Source organism: Alosa pseudoharengus, unplaced genomic scaffold (assembly GCF_046254945.1).
Source record: "Alosa pseudoharengus isolate Yale_2024_CS ecotype anadromous, Long Island Sound unplaced genomic scaffold, YU_APseudo_1.1 YU_APseudo_1.1_scf_11, whole genome shotgun sequence".
NCBI classification, from domain to species: domain Eukaryota; kingdom Metazoa; phylum Chordata; class Actinopteri; order Clupeiformes; family Clupeidae; genus Alosa; species Alosa pseudoharengus.
Genome location: NW_027468576.1, coordinates 25,752,434 through 25,765,586, shown reverse-complemented (window position 1 = coordinate 25,765,586; position 13,153 = coordinate 25,752,434). Strand labels below are relative to the sequence as shown.

At 39.9% G+C, this 13,153-nt stretch overlaps 1 protein-coding gene across 2 annotated transcripts; it reads right to left on the bottom strand.

Annotated features, from left to right (window-relative positions):
* Nucleotides 1-2,785: 2,785 nt before the first annotated feature.
* On the bottom strand, nt 2,786-12,151 carry guk1b (guanylate kinase 1b). Of its 2 annotated transcripts, XM_076277595.1 has the most exons (8): nt 12,120-12,151; nt 10,380-10,495; nt 10,206-10,247; nt 7,991-8,087; nt 7,474-7,612; nt 7,253-7,337; nt 7,053-7,138; nt 2,786-3,189 (listed from the first exon to the last, which is right to left on the bottom strand). In XM_076277595.1, exons 2-8 carry the CDS (start codon nt 10,489-10,491, stop codon nt 3,145-3,147), a joined length of 606 nt encoding a protein of 201 aa, XP_076133710.1. In that variant the 5' UTR covers nt 10,492-10,495; nt 12,120-12,151; the 3' UTR covers nt 2,786-3,144. The 2 variants fall into 2 exon arrangements, with proteins under 2 accessions (XP_076133710.1, XP_076133709.1); XM_076277594.1 differs by lacking the exon at nt 12,120-12,151 and having other exon boundaries at nt 10,380-10,521.
* Nucleotides 12,152-13,153: the final 1,002 nt, after the last annotated feature.

The following is a 13,153-nucleotide window of genomic DNA, read 5'->3' as shown; positions in this document are numbered from 1 at the left end:
AAAACCAGCGCCCCAAGTGGTTGCGTTCCTATCGAAGAGCAGCTTCAATGTTAAGTCCCATAGACCTATTTTTTTTTAAATATTGTGAAGCCAAATCAGCAATGTTATCCACCAAAAATATTTTTCAGTGTCTATAGGCCTACAGTAATAATCTTCTAACTGTGAAAATGTCAGACCATATTTTGCCTTATTTAAAAAAATCGAAATTGCTCCTTTTGTTTCATAAATGAACTACAAAAGTCACGTGACTTTACCCTTAGACTTTACTCACAGTAGCATGGTTTGTTTATTAGCCTGGTTAGCATTGACACTTAACACTTACTGCCAGCTCTTCATGTGAGTATAAGCACAACACCAGTTATCCAGACAGGTTCACATCACGTTCCGCTATTACAAAAATATGTTAAGCCAGTTAAGCAAATTGCCGTATTGATCAGTAAAAAGAGATTAAGCACCATAACCTGTGACGTCACATGCAACTGTAGTTCGTTATCACCATGTTACGACAAAAACTCAAAACAATTCAACTGATCCTAAAAATAAGGTATGACCACTTGAAGCAATAGAGGTGACCCCAGTGCCTAACATATGGAAGGCATTAAATTAAGATCCCAATGTGCACCGAGATATATTTAAAAAAAAAAAAAATCCCATCCACTCCGCGAAACTCTAGAAACGCAACCACTAGATGGCGATGAGATTACTTTCCCTTCCTATTTTTTCTCTCCGGGTGATAATATCCTTTAATAACATTAACTAACTGTTAACATGCAGCTTGTAAGTGTTAATAAGCAGCCTTTGAAGTTACTTACAAGCATATTTGTTAACAGTTCTAGGTGTTAACAATCAGCTTGTTAAAGCTTGTTAATGGTGTATAAGAAAAAGAGGTGGATAACTAATACGCTTATAAGACCTTTCTTACCTATTTGTAGTACATTTTGCAGCCCCCCAATCTAAAGCGAGGACCATGTAGCCTATCCACAAGCCCAACCTTCTATCTCTATATACTGTATCTATCTATCTAGCTTGGTTTAGCTTTTAGAAATGCACCTTCAAAATTGCTGCAATGAGCAGGAATCGAACCCCAGTCTCCTGCATCAGAGAGTGCATCACTACCTATTGAGCTACATTCCTGTTCCTACACTGCTGATGAAAATTTTTAATTTGATTATATATTCCGATAAGTAAGAGATAATGAACAACACAGTGGTCTGTTCACAAAAAATGAATGCACGGTCGAGGTTGTAAAACGGCCCTGACGCGAAGCGGAGGGTAGGTGCATTCATTTCTGTGAACAGACCATCGTGGAGTCCATTATCCCGCTTATTCCACTGTTGCCACTTGCGTTGTGTTCATTTCCTGTTACAATTTAAACGTTTTAATCGCTAAAACTGTCTTGTTTGTAGAACTTTGTAGAACCATCCATTTAGAACTAGTAACGGCAGTTTGTCCTGCAAGTTGAGAAATTAGTTGATATGTGTCGGAAGATAGTAGTTCTACAAACAAGACCGTTTTAGCGAATTAAAACGTTTAAATTGTAACAGGAAATGAACACAACGCAAGAGGCAACAGTGGAATAAGCGGGATAATGGACTCCACGGTGGTCTGTTCACAGAAATGAATGCACTTACAGTATGCTCCGCTTCGCGTCGGGGCCGTGCATTAATTTCTGTGAACAGACCACCTTGTCATCCATTATCTTACAACTGTACTTACAAATATGCTTGTAAGTAACTTAAAAGGTTGCTTATTAACACTTACAAGCTGCATGTTAACAGTTAGTTAATGTTAAAAAAGGATAACAACAGTTAACTAACTGTTAGTAATGAATTGTTAACTGCTTATTATGCACTGTTTATGCACTGTTTATACCTGACATGTCATAACAACAAAACATAAGTTAGAAGGGTAAAAACACTGGAGCTTTACTGCTTGGCCCCTAGTAAAAGAAGGTGGAAAACACAAAGGTGATGAAAATGACTAAAGGTAGAAAGAAAATGAATGCCTATACAGCATACTGCCTGGCCCCCAATACAGTTGTTTAACTATGTGTTTATGGTCTCTGGTAAGAGAAGGCAAAAACACAATGAATGCTACTTAGCATTAAGAGTCAGGGACCTGTCCATGTGATTTGTTTGGCTTTTAGTAAAGCTGTATGGTCATGACATTGGTTTAGATGACAATTGATAAAACAGATACAATTTCACTAAATCAGTTATTTATTACATTGGTGTTAATGTAATAACTTTTTTAACTTCTCACCAATGTAATAACTTCCTGCAAACGTAATAGTTATTGTTTTTTTTTTACGTTGGTGGGAAATTATTACGTCGACGGGAAGTTATCACGTTGGTGGGTACTACAGGGAATGTGTCATAATATCAAGGTCATTTACAGGTCATTTACAGGTCATTTACAGTAGTGCTTCTCAAGACTCAAACTCAAATGGTAATCCAATGATCTCCAGAATTAACTTCTCTTAGCGAGTTTGACAACCTTGCCAAAGATGGGGAGGGCAGCCTGAGCCCAAGATCTGAGACAAAGACGTGTCTTTGGGGAATGACGAGGTGCTCCATGAATGCCAACCTCTGTAAATACTCTTGTCAATGTCACATTGGTCACAAATTGGCACAAATTGGTTTGTTTTACAGAACTGAACTACAGAAATAATAACACAAACACCCACACATACAATATAATATATATATATATATATATATATATATATATATATATATATATATATATATATATATATATATATATACAAAGTGATGCTATTCTTAGGTAGACAGGATGTTTTTGTCCTCCCTATATTGGCACGAGTTAATTTATTTGCACTTAGATGCATCTTAATGAAGTCGGGCCAAGAGAGGGAAGAGGATTATCTGGTGTTCTGCCTAATGATATATCAAGAAGCAAAAATCAATCAGGCAGAATGTAAGAAGGGATATGTTTTAGTAAAACATGTGAGGGAGGTCATAAGAGTTTTAGATACCCAAATAGCCTCCTAGAATTAGAACTTGTATACCAATCATTACCAATACCAATGCATTATCCAAGAAAGACATTTTATAAAAGAAAAATCTTAAACATCATCTATGTGACTACATGAGCCAGAAAAGCAAATTAAATAAACATTTATTACTCCTTGGAATCCTCCTTGGAATCCTGTACCTTCTGTATCTCCTGTTGGGACAGAGAGGACATTGCGTTCATTAGCATTGCATGTGATGTCACATGGCAATGTAAACTTACCAATATAGATCGTAGATGGAACATTCAAAAGTGAAAGCAGATGGTTGATAAGCTGTGTTCTAAAGAATGTTTGATTCAAGTTCACTGTGTGTTGTGAACTATTTTAGAGTTTATTTTTTCGTTTTGGCAAGTAGCCGTATGATAAGCGGGATAATGTATAGAATGCGGGTCATTATCGGAAAAATAAGTCCCTTCAGAGAAAAGCTCAGCTGGTGCGTCGGAGTCAGGTTCGCCCTGTCGGGACTTATTTTCCCAATAATTGCTAGGTTACGGGGACGCTGGCGAGACACGCCGCTCCGTCTGGCACCATGTTTTTGTTTGTTTTTATGTAATGTTTGTAATTTTATGTAATGTCATGTTCATTTTTTTAATTGATTTGTGTAGTTAAATGTATTCTCTCTTTATTTACGTTATTTTTGATAGTTTTCGTGTTATTCTTAGTCCCTTTAACGTTACTGCTTCCAAGTCGGCTGATGTCGTTAAAGTTGGTCCATTGGGAGCTTGCTATGGCTAACGTTAGCTTTTGCCCTGGACTGACATTCTTCCATCCATCCATCCTTGAGCGGTGCTGCACTTCACTGTCTGGTCGAGGAGATTTCTCGGGACAGCTGGACCTAGATGCTACTCTGCAAAAGATCAACCGCGGCCGCCGAGCTGCTGCAGACCTGCGAGCTGCCATCTGCCTTGCCTGGAGTCTGAATTGTGCTGCTAACGTTTGAAACTACGTTGAAGAACTGCAATCTCTCGGAGCATGAAACTGTCGCTGTCATAAGTCCACCGAGTTGCTGATCTGCAAGATCGCCCACGACTTCAGACGGTTATGCCAGAGAGGGTTAAAGCAGGAACTTTGGTTATGCTTCCAGTGATCTAGCTAGACTGCAGTCTAACTGTTACAAGTAGCCTAGGGCCTACTAACATTACTTATTGAAGGCCTGTTAACGTTAAATCCTCCGGTTTGGTCTGAAGACACAGCTGTACATATCATTGCCATTGGACTGAGTGGGACTAACGTTAAGTTAACGCGGACTTTTCTTTATTTTAATTTCTTATTTATTTATTTATTTTATTACTTGTTAATTTTGGTTTGTTGTCTGTCTTTTTTTTTTTTTTTTTTAAGTATATTTTTTTGGCCTTTTTATGCCTTTAATGATAGTGACAGTGGAGAGTGACAGGAAGCGAATGGGAGAGAGAGCAGGGGTGGGATCCGGAAAGGACCACGGGGTGGGAATCGAACCTGGGTCGCCGGCGTACGGTGCAGGTGCCCCAGCCAGTTGCGCCACAGCTGGGGCCTGTTGTCTGTCTTATATGTCTACCGTTAGGTGTCTCGGGTACGCTGGTGATTACGCCGCTCCATCAGGCATCTTTTGTCTTGTGCGTCTTTTGTAAATTTGTTTGTTTGTCTTGATGTCACGGGAACGCTGGCGACTACGCCGCTCCGTCTGGCATTTTGTCTCAATGTCTAGTGTGTAAAGCGACCTTGGGTGACTTGAAAGGCGCTATGTAACAAATAAAATGTATTATTATTATTATTATTATAATGACTGGCATTCTACACCGTGTTCCAAACGTGTTTTTTTGTTTTTCAATTAAACTCATGGATAGTATTGTGTCTCAGGGCTCTTTGTATCATTGAAATCAATCAGACACCTGTGATAATTAGTTTGCCAGGTGAGCCCAATCAAAGGAAAACTACTTAAGAAGGATGTTCCTCATTATTAAGCATGCCACAGGTTTCAAGCAATAAGGGGAAAGAAAAAGGATCTATCTGCTGCTGGAAAGCATGAAGTTGTGCACTACCTTGGACAAGGTATGAAAACATTGGATATTTCCTGAAAACCTATGTGTGATCATCGTACTGTGAAGAAATTTGTCGCTGATTTAGAGCACAGGCGGGTTCGTGCAGACAAAGACATAATAAGGAAGGTTTCTGCCAGACAAATTGTTAGGATTAAGAGAGCAGCTGATAAAATGCCATTGCAAAGCAGCAAACAGGTATTTGAATCTGCTGGTACCTCTGGAGTCCCGCAAACCTCATGGTGTAGGATCCTCAAGAAGTTTGCAAGTGTGCCACCCCTAAACAATGCTCACAAGCAGAAACGGTTGCAGTGGGCTCCGGAATACATGAAGACTAATTTTCAAAACGTTTTGTTTACGGATGAGTGCCATGCAACCCTAGATGGTCCAGATGGATGGAGTAATGGATGGTTGGTGAATGGCCACCATGTCCCAACAAGGCTGAGAAGTCAGCAAGGAGTCATATTTTTCAGCCAGAATCATGGGGAGAGAGCTGGTAGGAGTGTTTAGGGTCCCTGACGGTGTGAAAATGACATCGGCAAAGTATGTAGAGTTTCTGACTGATCACTTCCTTCCGTGGTACAAAAAGAAGAACGTGCCTTCCGTAGCAAAATCATTTTTATGCATGACAATGCACCATCTCATGCTGCAAAGAATACCTGGGTCATTGGCTGCTATGGACATAAAAGGAGAGAAACTCATGGTGTGGCCCCCATCTTCCCCTGACCTCAACCATATTGAGAACCTTTGGAGCATTGTCAAGCAAAAGATCTATGAGGGTGGAAGGCAGTTCACATCCAAGCAGCAGCCCTGGGAGACTATTCTGACATCCTGCAAATACATTAAAGCAGAAACTCTCCAAGAACTCACACGTTCAGTGGATGCAAGAATTGTGAAGGTGATATCAATGAAGGGGTCCTATGTTAACATATAACTTGGCCTCAAAAAGGGAGATCCAAGGTCTAACAAGAGCCAAGGAGCAGGACCGGAGCACTCAATGCTTAAAGTGTTTATATTCGTGCATTGAGTGCTCCGGTCCTGCTCCTTGGCTCTTGTTAGACCTTGGATCTCCCTTTTTTTGACTTCTGCGTCCTGTTCCGTGAGCACCAACCAGGCTGAAGCGCAAGTGACCCTCTTCTAATGTAACTTGGCCTGTTAAGATGTTTTTGATTGAAATAACTTTTGATTGAATTTATATGACCTCCTAATGCTGCAAATTCAACAAAATTACCATGTTTAGTTCTTTACAACCTATAAAATGTCTTGAAACTCTGTTGTGCATAATAATTTGGAACAGTGCATTTTGAGTTTTTTTTTTTTGAAAAAAATACTGTTATCATTGGGAGGTTTGTTCAATAAAATTTGAATTATACTGTACGGTTGATGGTTGATGACTTGAAAATTATACTGACTGTCATTTGCATCAATGGTTACACTGACAGCATCAACATAAGAGTGACATGACACTGTCATGAACGCATCATAAACAAGTCATAAACGTTTGACATAACGCTTCTGTTATTAAGTGACATTTGGTTTTTGTATATATATAAGTACATATACTCTTTTGATCCCGTGAGGGAAATTTGGTCTCTGCATTTATCCCAATCCGTGAATTAGTAAAACACACTCAGCACACAGTGAACACGCAGTGAGGTGAAGCACACACTAATCCCGGCGCAGTGAGCTGCCTGCAACAACAGCGGCGCTCGGGGAGCAGTGAGGGGTTAGGTGCCTTGCTCAAGGGCACTTCAGCCGTCCCTACTGGTCAGGGTTCGAACAGGCAACCCTCCAGTTAAAAGTCCGAAGTGCTAACCAGTAGGCCACGGCTGCCCCCAAAGGCATTTGCGCACGCCAGCTTGCGAGCATGTTTGAGGGGGCACCAGGATTAAGTGTTACCGCATCAACTATTTAGGAAAATCTGAGAAAAATGTAATTTGCATAATAATTTGGAACGTATTGTATACATTATCCCTTACATAACATCTACATGAGCTTACCTCCATAAGAACACTTTTCAGCTTTTCATATGCTTCCTCTAAGTCATCATTAACGATGACCAGGTCAAACAATCCAGGTTCCTTACCTAGTGATTAAAAAGGCGAAATAAGATATAGGTTTTTAGTCGGTTTTGTTCTGGTTCTGATTGTGGACCAGGAGTTTAAAACAAAAGATTTTGAATGGATGTTTTTGGACTTACTGAGCTCCATGTCTGTCCTTGCAGCGTCCAAACGCTTCTCTAAGCTGTCATCTGTCTCAGTCTGTCTGTCTCTCAGACGCTTTTCCTGAAGAAGAAGAAGGAGAAGGAGAAGAAGAAGAAGCAGAGTTAAGATACGATAGTTTACCGTGATGCGTCAGGAACAGCATAGCAGGAATCTCTTCACAGGTGTTATCTGCCTTGCCCCAGTGGCGACACCTTACCAGGATCTCCATTGAGGGGGGCTGGATAGAGATGTAGATGGGGTTGAGGTCAGTCTCCTTGATGTTTTTCACTCCTTGGATGTCAACATCGAGAATGCAGATGAGGTTCTGCGCCTGGACATCCTCAATAGCAGACTTACTGTGGAGTCATAGGCCAATTCAACACATTAGGAACTAATGCATACCTGTTTAAATTAATATGTAAACACATTATTTAGCAACAAAAATATATCCATAGTTCATAATATGTACTTTGGGACAAAACCCAAGGAAAACACATCCTTCAACAACCTGTGAGCAGCTGTATCTCTACTATAAATAGGATTGGCAGATCCTGAACACATTGCACCTTTGCACAATGGACTTTAGCTTACATGCCTGAGATGCCTGCTCTGAATGTCTGCCAGAGCTTCACCTGTCACCTCCTTTAACCATGGAGACAAGTTTGTCACCTAGCTAATGAAGACACAAAGTTGCCAAGGATGGCACGTGGTGTATCAGGTTAGACAGGCATTACCTTGTTCCGTACATGTTCCCTGAGAATTCAGCATTCTCAATGAAGTCTCCATTATCGATGCCCTCCTGCATCTTCTCCCTGGTGGTAAAGTGGTAATCTTTTGGGGAAATGAGAAACAGAGGATAGGTTACTTACAGAACAGACCCTTGTTTGGGGGGAACTCAGTCAGAGATGGGGAAGGTGAGTGCAAACACTTGTTTTCCTCAGAGACAAGCTGAAAGATTTTTACTGACTGCTACACAACAGCACTATCACCAGGTCTTTCACTGAAAAACTGTGGTCACTGCAATATCTGTGTGAATGTGTTCAAACGAGGCAGTTTGAAACATGAAGACAAAAAAAGTGTTTTCTGGCACAGTGTTTGGAATTTGCAAAACTGTGCCAGATCCTTTTTGGATACGGTTTAGTCTTCTGGTGAGAAAATCATAAGTCACTATAAAGTTTTTGTGATATGTATTTTTTCTTTTATAGTTGCTATAAATTTAGTAATATAATAATCAGATAGGATAGAGTGACGTTGTGTCCTTTCATTATTTGAAAAACTTGAACTCCCTTAACTTCATCATAACAGCAAAATGACAGATTCTTATTTTTTTCTGAATAATTATGTTGCAGTGTCCATACCACGCAGAATGTCTTACTTGTCCACAACATCAGTCAGGACACAGAGAGGGATTTACTACAGTACAGGGAATTCTGCAGACAGTACAAGATAAACAAGTCACAGACATGGCAACATGAAGTATCGGCAGGGGCTGAAATATAAAATATACTCATTAGCATGACATTTATAGAATATTAACATTTAAAGAAAACATTCTGCGCTCAGTATGGTTTTATTACCTATAGCAAGGCAAAATTGTAATATTGGTGTTTTGTTGCCATTTTATTTGTTTCTAACATATAGGCTACATGGTTTGACTATGGAGCACAGAATTAGTCCAAAAAGTAGTGGATATTCTTGTATATCATTTTGTAAAAAAAGATGGCTCTTTCAAAATGGTAAAACATTATCAAAAATGAATAAATATATGTAGCAATGGATTATATAAACAATCAAGCAATTACATGAGATAATATAAATAATGATTAAAGAGGCATGAGATGAGAGAACAATGTTTAGTAACATTCCTGTGCATGTTTCTTATGGGGCTCTTATTATGTGTGTTTACATTTTCTCGCCCTGAACAAATGCACAAAAACGGCCTAAAATACACAACAAATAAGCACAGGAATATTGGTAAACAATGTCGGCACTCAATATTCCCACAGAATGACATTATCATTATTAATGTTATTAATGAACCCAGAATATTCCATCTTTGAAGTGTCATGTCATGCTAATGGTGGCCTGAATATCAGTGGTTCCTTAACCGGAGCTGAGGACCCAAAGATACTCTGTGGAACTAGCCCTGTTTGAGAAGGTTGTGGAGAAGGATCAGACTAGTCTAAGGGATGTAGGGGGCTATTTTCAAAAGCTTTTTACTCCAAAGTGCAAACGTCCTTTGATTGATTATATTTCAAGCGTGTCTAGGAAATTTAGAAAGGTAGATGAAAGTAACCCCCAATACTCTCTTCAACATGTATGATATACATGATATGATAGCCAATGACTTGTTGACTTTTTTTAAGCGTACAAAAATCGGAATGACACTTTGACACCTTCAGAAGATTCAGAGGATAGGACGTCTGCCACAGGCAGTAAGGTAGCCCCCAGTAGCATTGGGAGGCTATTCAGGCCTAAGGAGAAAAATACAACAAAGGCACAAAAGGGGAGAAGGAGGTTTATCTCTGTCTTTTTTATAAAAGGCTGAATGTTTGGAATAGCCATTGATGTAGTTCACTTGGGAGTAAGAAGTATTGAAGCTTTTGTATCACAGTATACTGTACATAACACAGCACTTTTCAGCATATAAGAAGGGGTTGCAGGGATTGAGCAGTGGATTGGAATTTAGTGGGTAGATAGGTATTAGGCTTCTTGGTGTTGCGAGGGGTTAAGCAGAGCTGTGCTTTAAAGACCTGTGATGTTTGTCTTCAAAAAGTAAATAGGCAGCAAGTTGCTAAAGTGTCATTGTGTGACTTGACTATATTAGATGCCCCAAAACAACTTCATTGGCTATCCCAATGGATAGTCTCACTGTGTGATCTAAATTTGTTTAGTTTCTGGCTAATTTCATTTCTATTTAATATCACTATTTAATGTGTATGGTCATACCTTTGCCATTTTCTTCACCAGGACGGGGATTCCTTGTGGTATCTGTACAGAAAAACCCCCATCAGAATAGCAGATCAGAGCAGGCGTGCATTGCTGTGACAAGAATGGTCTGTTCTGCACTCAGACAGCATGAGAAAAGGAAGTATGCCATGTGGCTGGCACACTCATACATACGGGACACGCTGAAGCCAAAGACTCCTTCATAATCCTTCATAAGCCTCTTCAGCAGAGTGCTCTTCCCTGCTCCAGAGGGGCCACTCAGAACTACTGGCCTGGGTCCTGCCATCACGCTATCAAAGGACAGAAGACAATGCATGTGAATTGTTTACTGGAATCATTTGATTATATGCTGTGGAATTCCAATGCTATGTTTAACCTGAAGACCACCTCTACTGCTGATTTAACAACAAAAAACACTCTGCATGCTCAATCCAGATTAGGTCAGGATCACACAAACCCCCCCTGTTGCAGCAAGCCAATCTGTGAAAGGGTTATTCTGTGTGTTAGGTGGCTAACCTTCATGGCCGGCTAGTGAGACTATTGCTGACTAGCCCCTCCTCAAGACTCAAGCTCAGATGATAATCCAATGATCCCTAGAATTAGCTTCTCTTAGTGAGTCTGACAACCTTGCCAAAGATGGGGAGGGCAGCCCGAGCCCAAGATCTGAGACAAAGACGTGTCTTTGGGGAATGACGAGGTGCTCCATGAATGCCAACCTCTGTAAATACTCTTGTCAATGTCACATTCGTCACAAATTGGTTTGTTTTACAGAACTGAACAGAACTAATAACACAGACACCTGCACTTACAATTTATAAGCATATAAAGTGATGCTATTATAGGTAGACAGGATGTTTTTGTCCTCCCTATAGGGGCACAAGTTAATTTATCTGCACTTAGATGCATCTTAATGAAGTCAGGCCAGGCCAGGGAAGAGGATTATCTGGTGTTCTGCCTAATGATATATCAAAAACCCTGTGACCTCATGTCTTACCACACTGAGCAGTCCCGTGGCCTACTCCAGCACAACATTTTGGTCTGGAACTGTATCCAAGGGCAACCAGCAAAGAAATGAGCATCTCTCAAACGCTCGTCATTCAGTCCGTATACACCACTTCATGTAATTGGCTCTTAGGAATGATAACTCTTGCTCCTTAATTGCATTCCCTTGTTGTTAGAAGGGTATTACGGACACACGCTTATCCTTTTAAGGGTCAGGTGGTGACTGACTTTATTTCTGATGTACTTGCTGTCTAAGGAGGTGATAAGTTCAGATTATATCAGTGGTACTGAAAGACAATGTTAGACTATACGACTGGAAGATGTTCTTGCTCTTCTGTCAATCAAAACGTATCATTCCCTTAGGCAAAAAGTTGGTCAAAAAATCAGCCAGGCAAAATGTAGCAAGAGATATGTTTTAGTAAAATATGTAAGGGAGGTTGTAAGAGTTATAGATACCTAAATACCCTCCTAGAATTAGAGCTTTTTGAATACCAATGCATAATTCATTGGTTTTCAAAAAGGTTTAATTCTAGGAGGGTATTTAGGTATCTAAAATACTGTAGGTACAATCTGACTAAAACTAGATATAATACAACACATTTTATAATCGTTCATCATGAAAATCATAGAAAATACAAAGAAAATCCTGAATATACTGGTTTGACATAATAGTTGACATACTACAATAGACACACAGTATGTAGTATCACATAATGTAGAAGATCACAGGAATAACAAAAGAAGCAGAAGGAAAACCTTTCCACCATCTACATATGTCTAGAGATTTATATCTCTACTGTATAAACTGCCAGATACATGCAATAGAATGTAAAGCCTTTACTCAGAGGTTCCTTGATCACTTCATGTGTTAATGTGGGTGTGAAAAACATCCATGAGAAAAACAGGCCTTACCTTCTTCAACAGGTGCTTTAGAAGGAGGTGACAGTCTAAGGAGCACTGGAATGTAACCGTGTTTCTGTCCTTCTAATCCAGCACCTCCACCTTTGACTCCGCCCAGAGATAATTAGGCACTCCCCTCGTCAGATCAGCCTATCAAAATGGTGTGCTCAGGTTTGTAGTATCGTGTCACACCTACAACTGAAAGATTATTGGCATTGGCTTAGATTAGGACTTGACAGACTGCCAAGTGTGTTGTTACCTCTGTGTTGATCCAGTGGGACAACAAATGCTTTTATATAGGCTGGGAAACAAATAGAGAGCAGGAGACAATAGTATATCATTTAGCAATTAAGGGGAAAAAATAAAACCATAGTATTTCTATAAAGTGAAGCATCCTATATAGTACTCTATGTTATATTAAACTCAATTTTGAAAGCAAACACTTGTTTTCCATAATGTGCTTAGACGTATTCTTGTTTCACCACCTCCTGAGAGAAAGATGTTGCGTAACAATTAGACAATTGTAGAGTAATCTGAAGATCCCTGGGATGTGAATGAGATTTAATAGCAAAGTAAGCTGTAAAATGTGGCTCTCAGCCATATTCCTTTTCCATGAGCCCGTATTGTCTGTTGTCTGGAAACCTTCACCTCATGTGACTTCAAGAGGAAAGGCACTTGGGCAAACATCCGCTCTGTTGGCAGTGATGGCTGATGGCAGGATTCAATGACCTCTCATGTCCCAAGAGAGAGCCAAATCCTCCAGGTGGATGATACGTGCTGAAAGTAGACAGCAAAAGGCCTTGAATCAATAATTCCAAGTGACGAAACAGCTAGGGACTGAAACATATATGAAATGGTTTTATATCCGTGATATGTGGGACTTCTATCAACAGATACTCCAACTCCAAACATGATGGCTGGGAGCTTTGCCATGGATAGAGGGGAGTGATAGAAGGTGATGATTCTATGATGGATGATTCTTTTCCACAGTTCTAATGAACAGGGGCCAAAGGAATTCAAGCAGGATGCATGAATCAGATAAATGG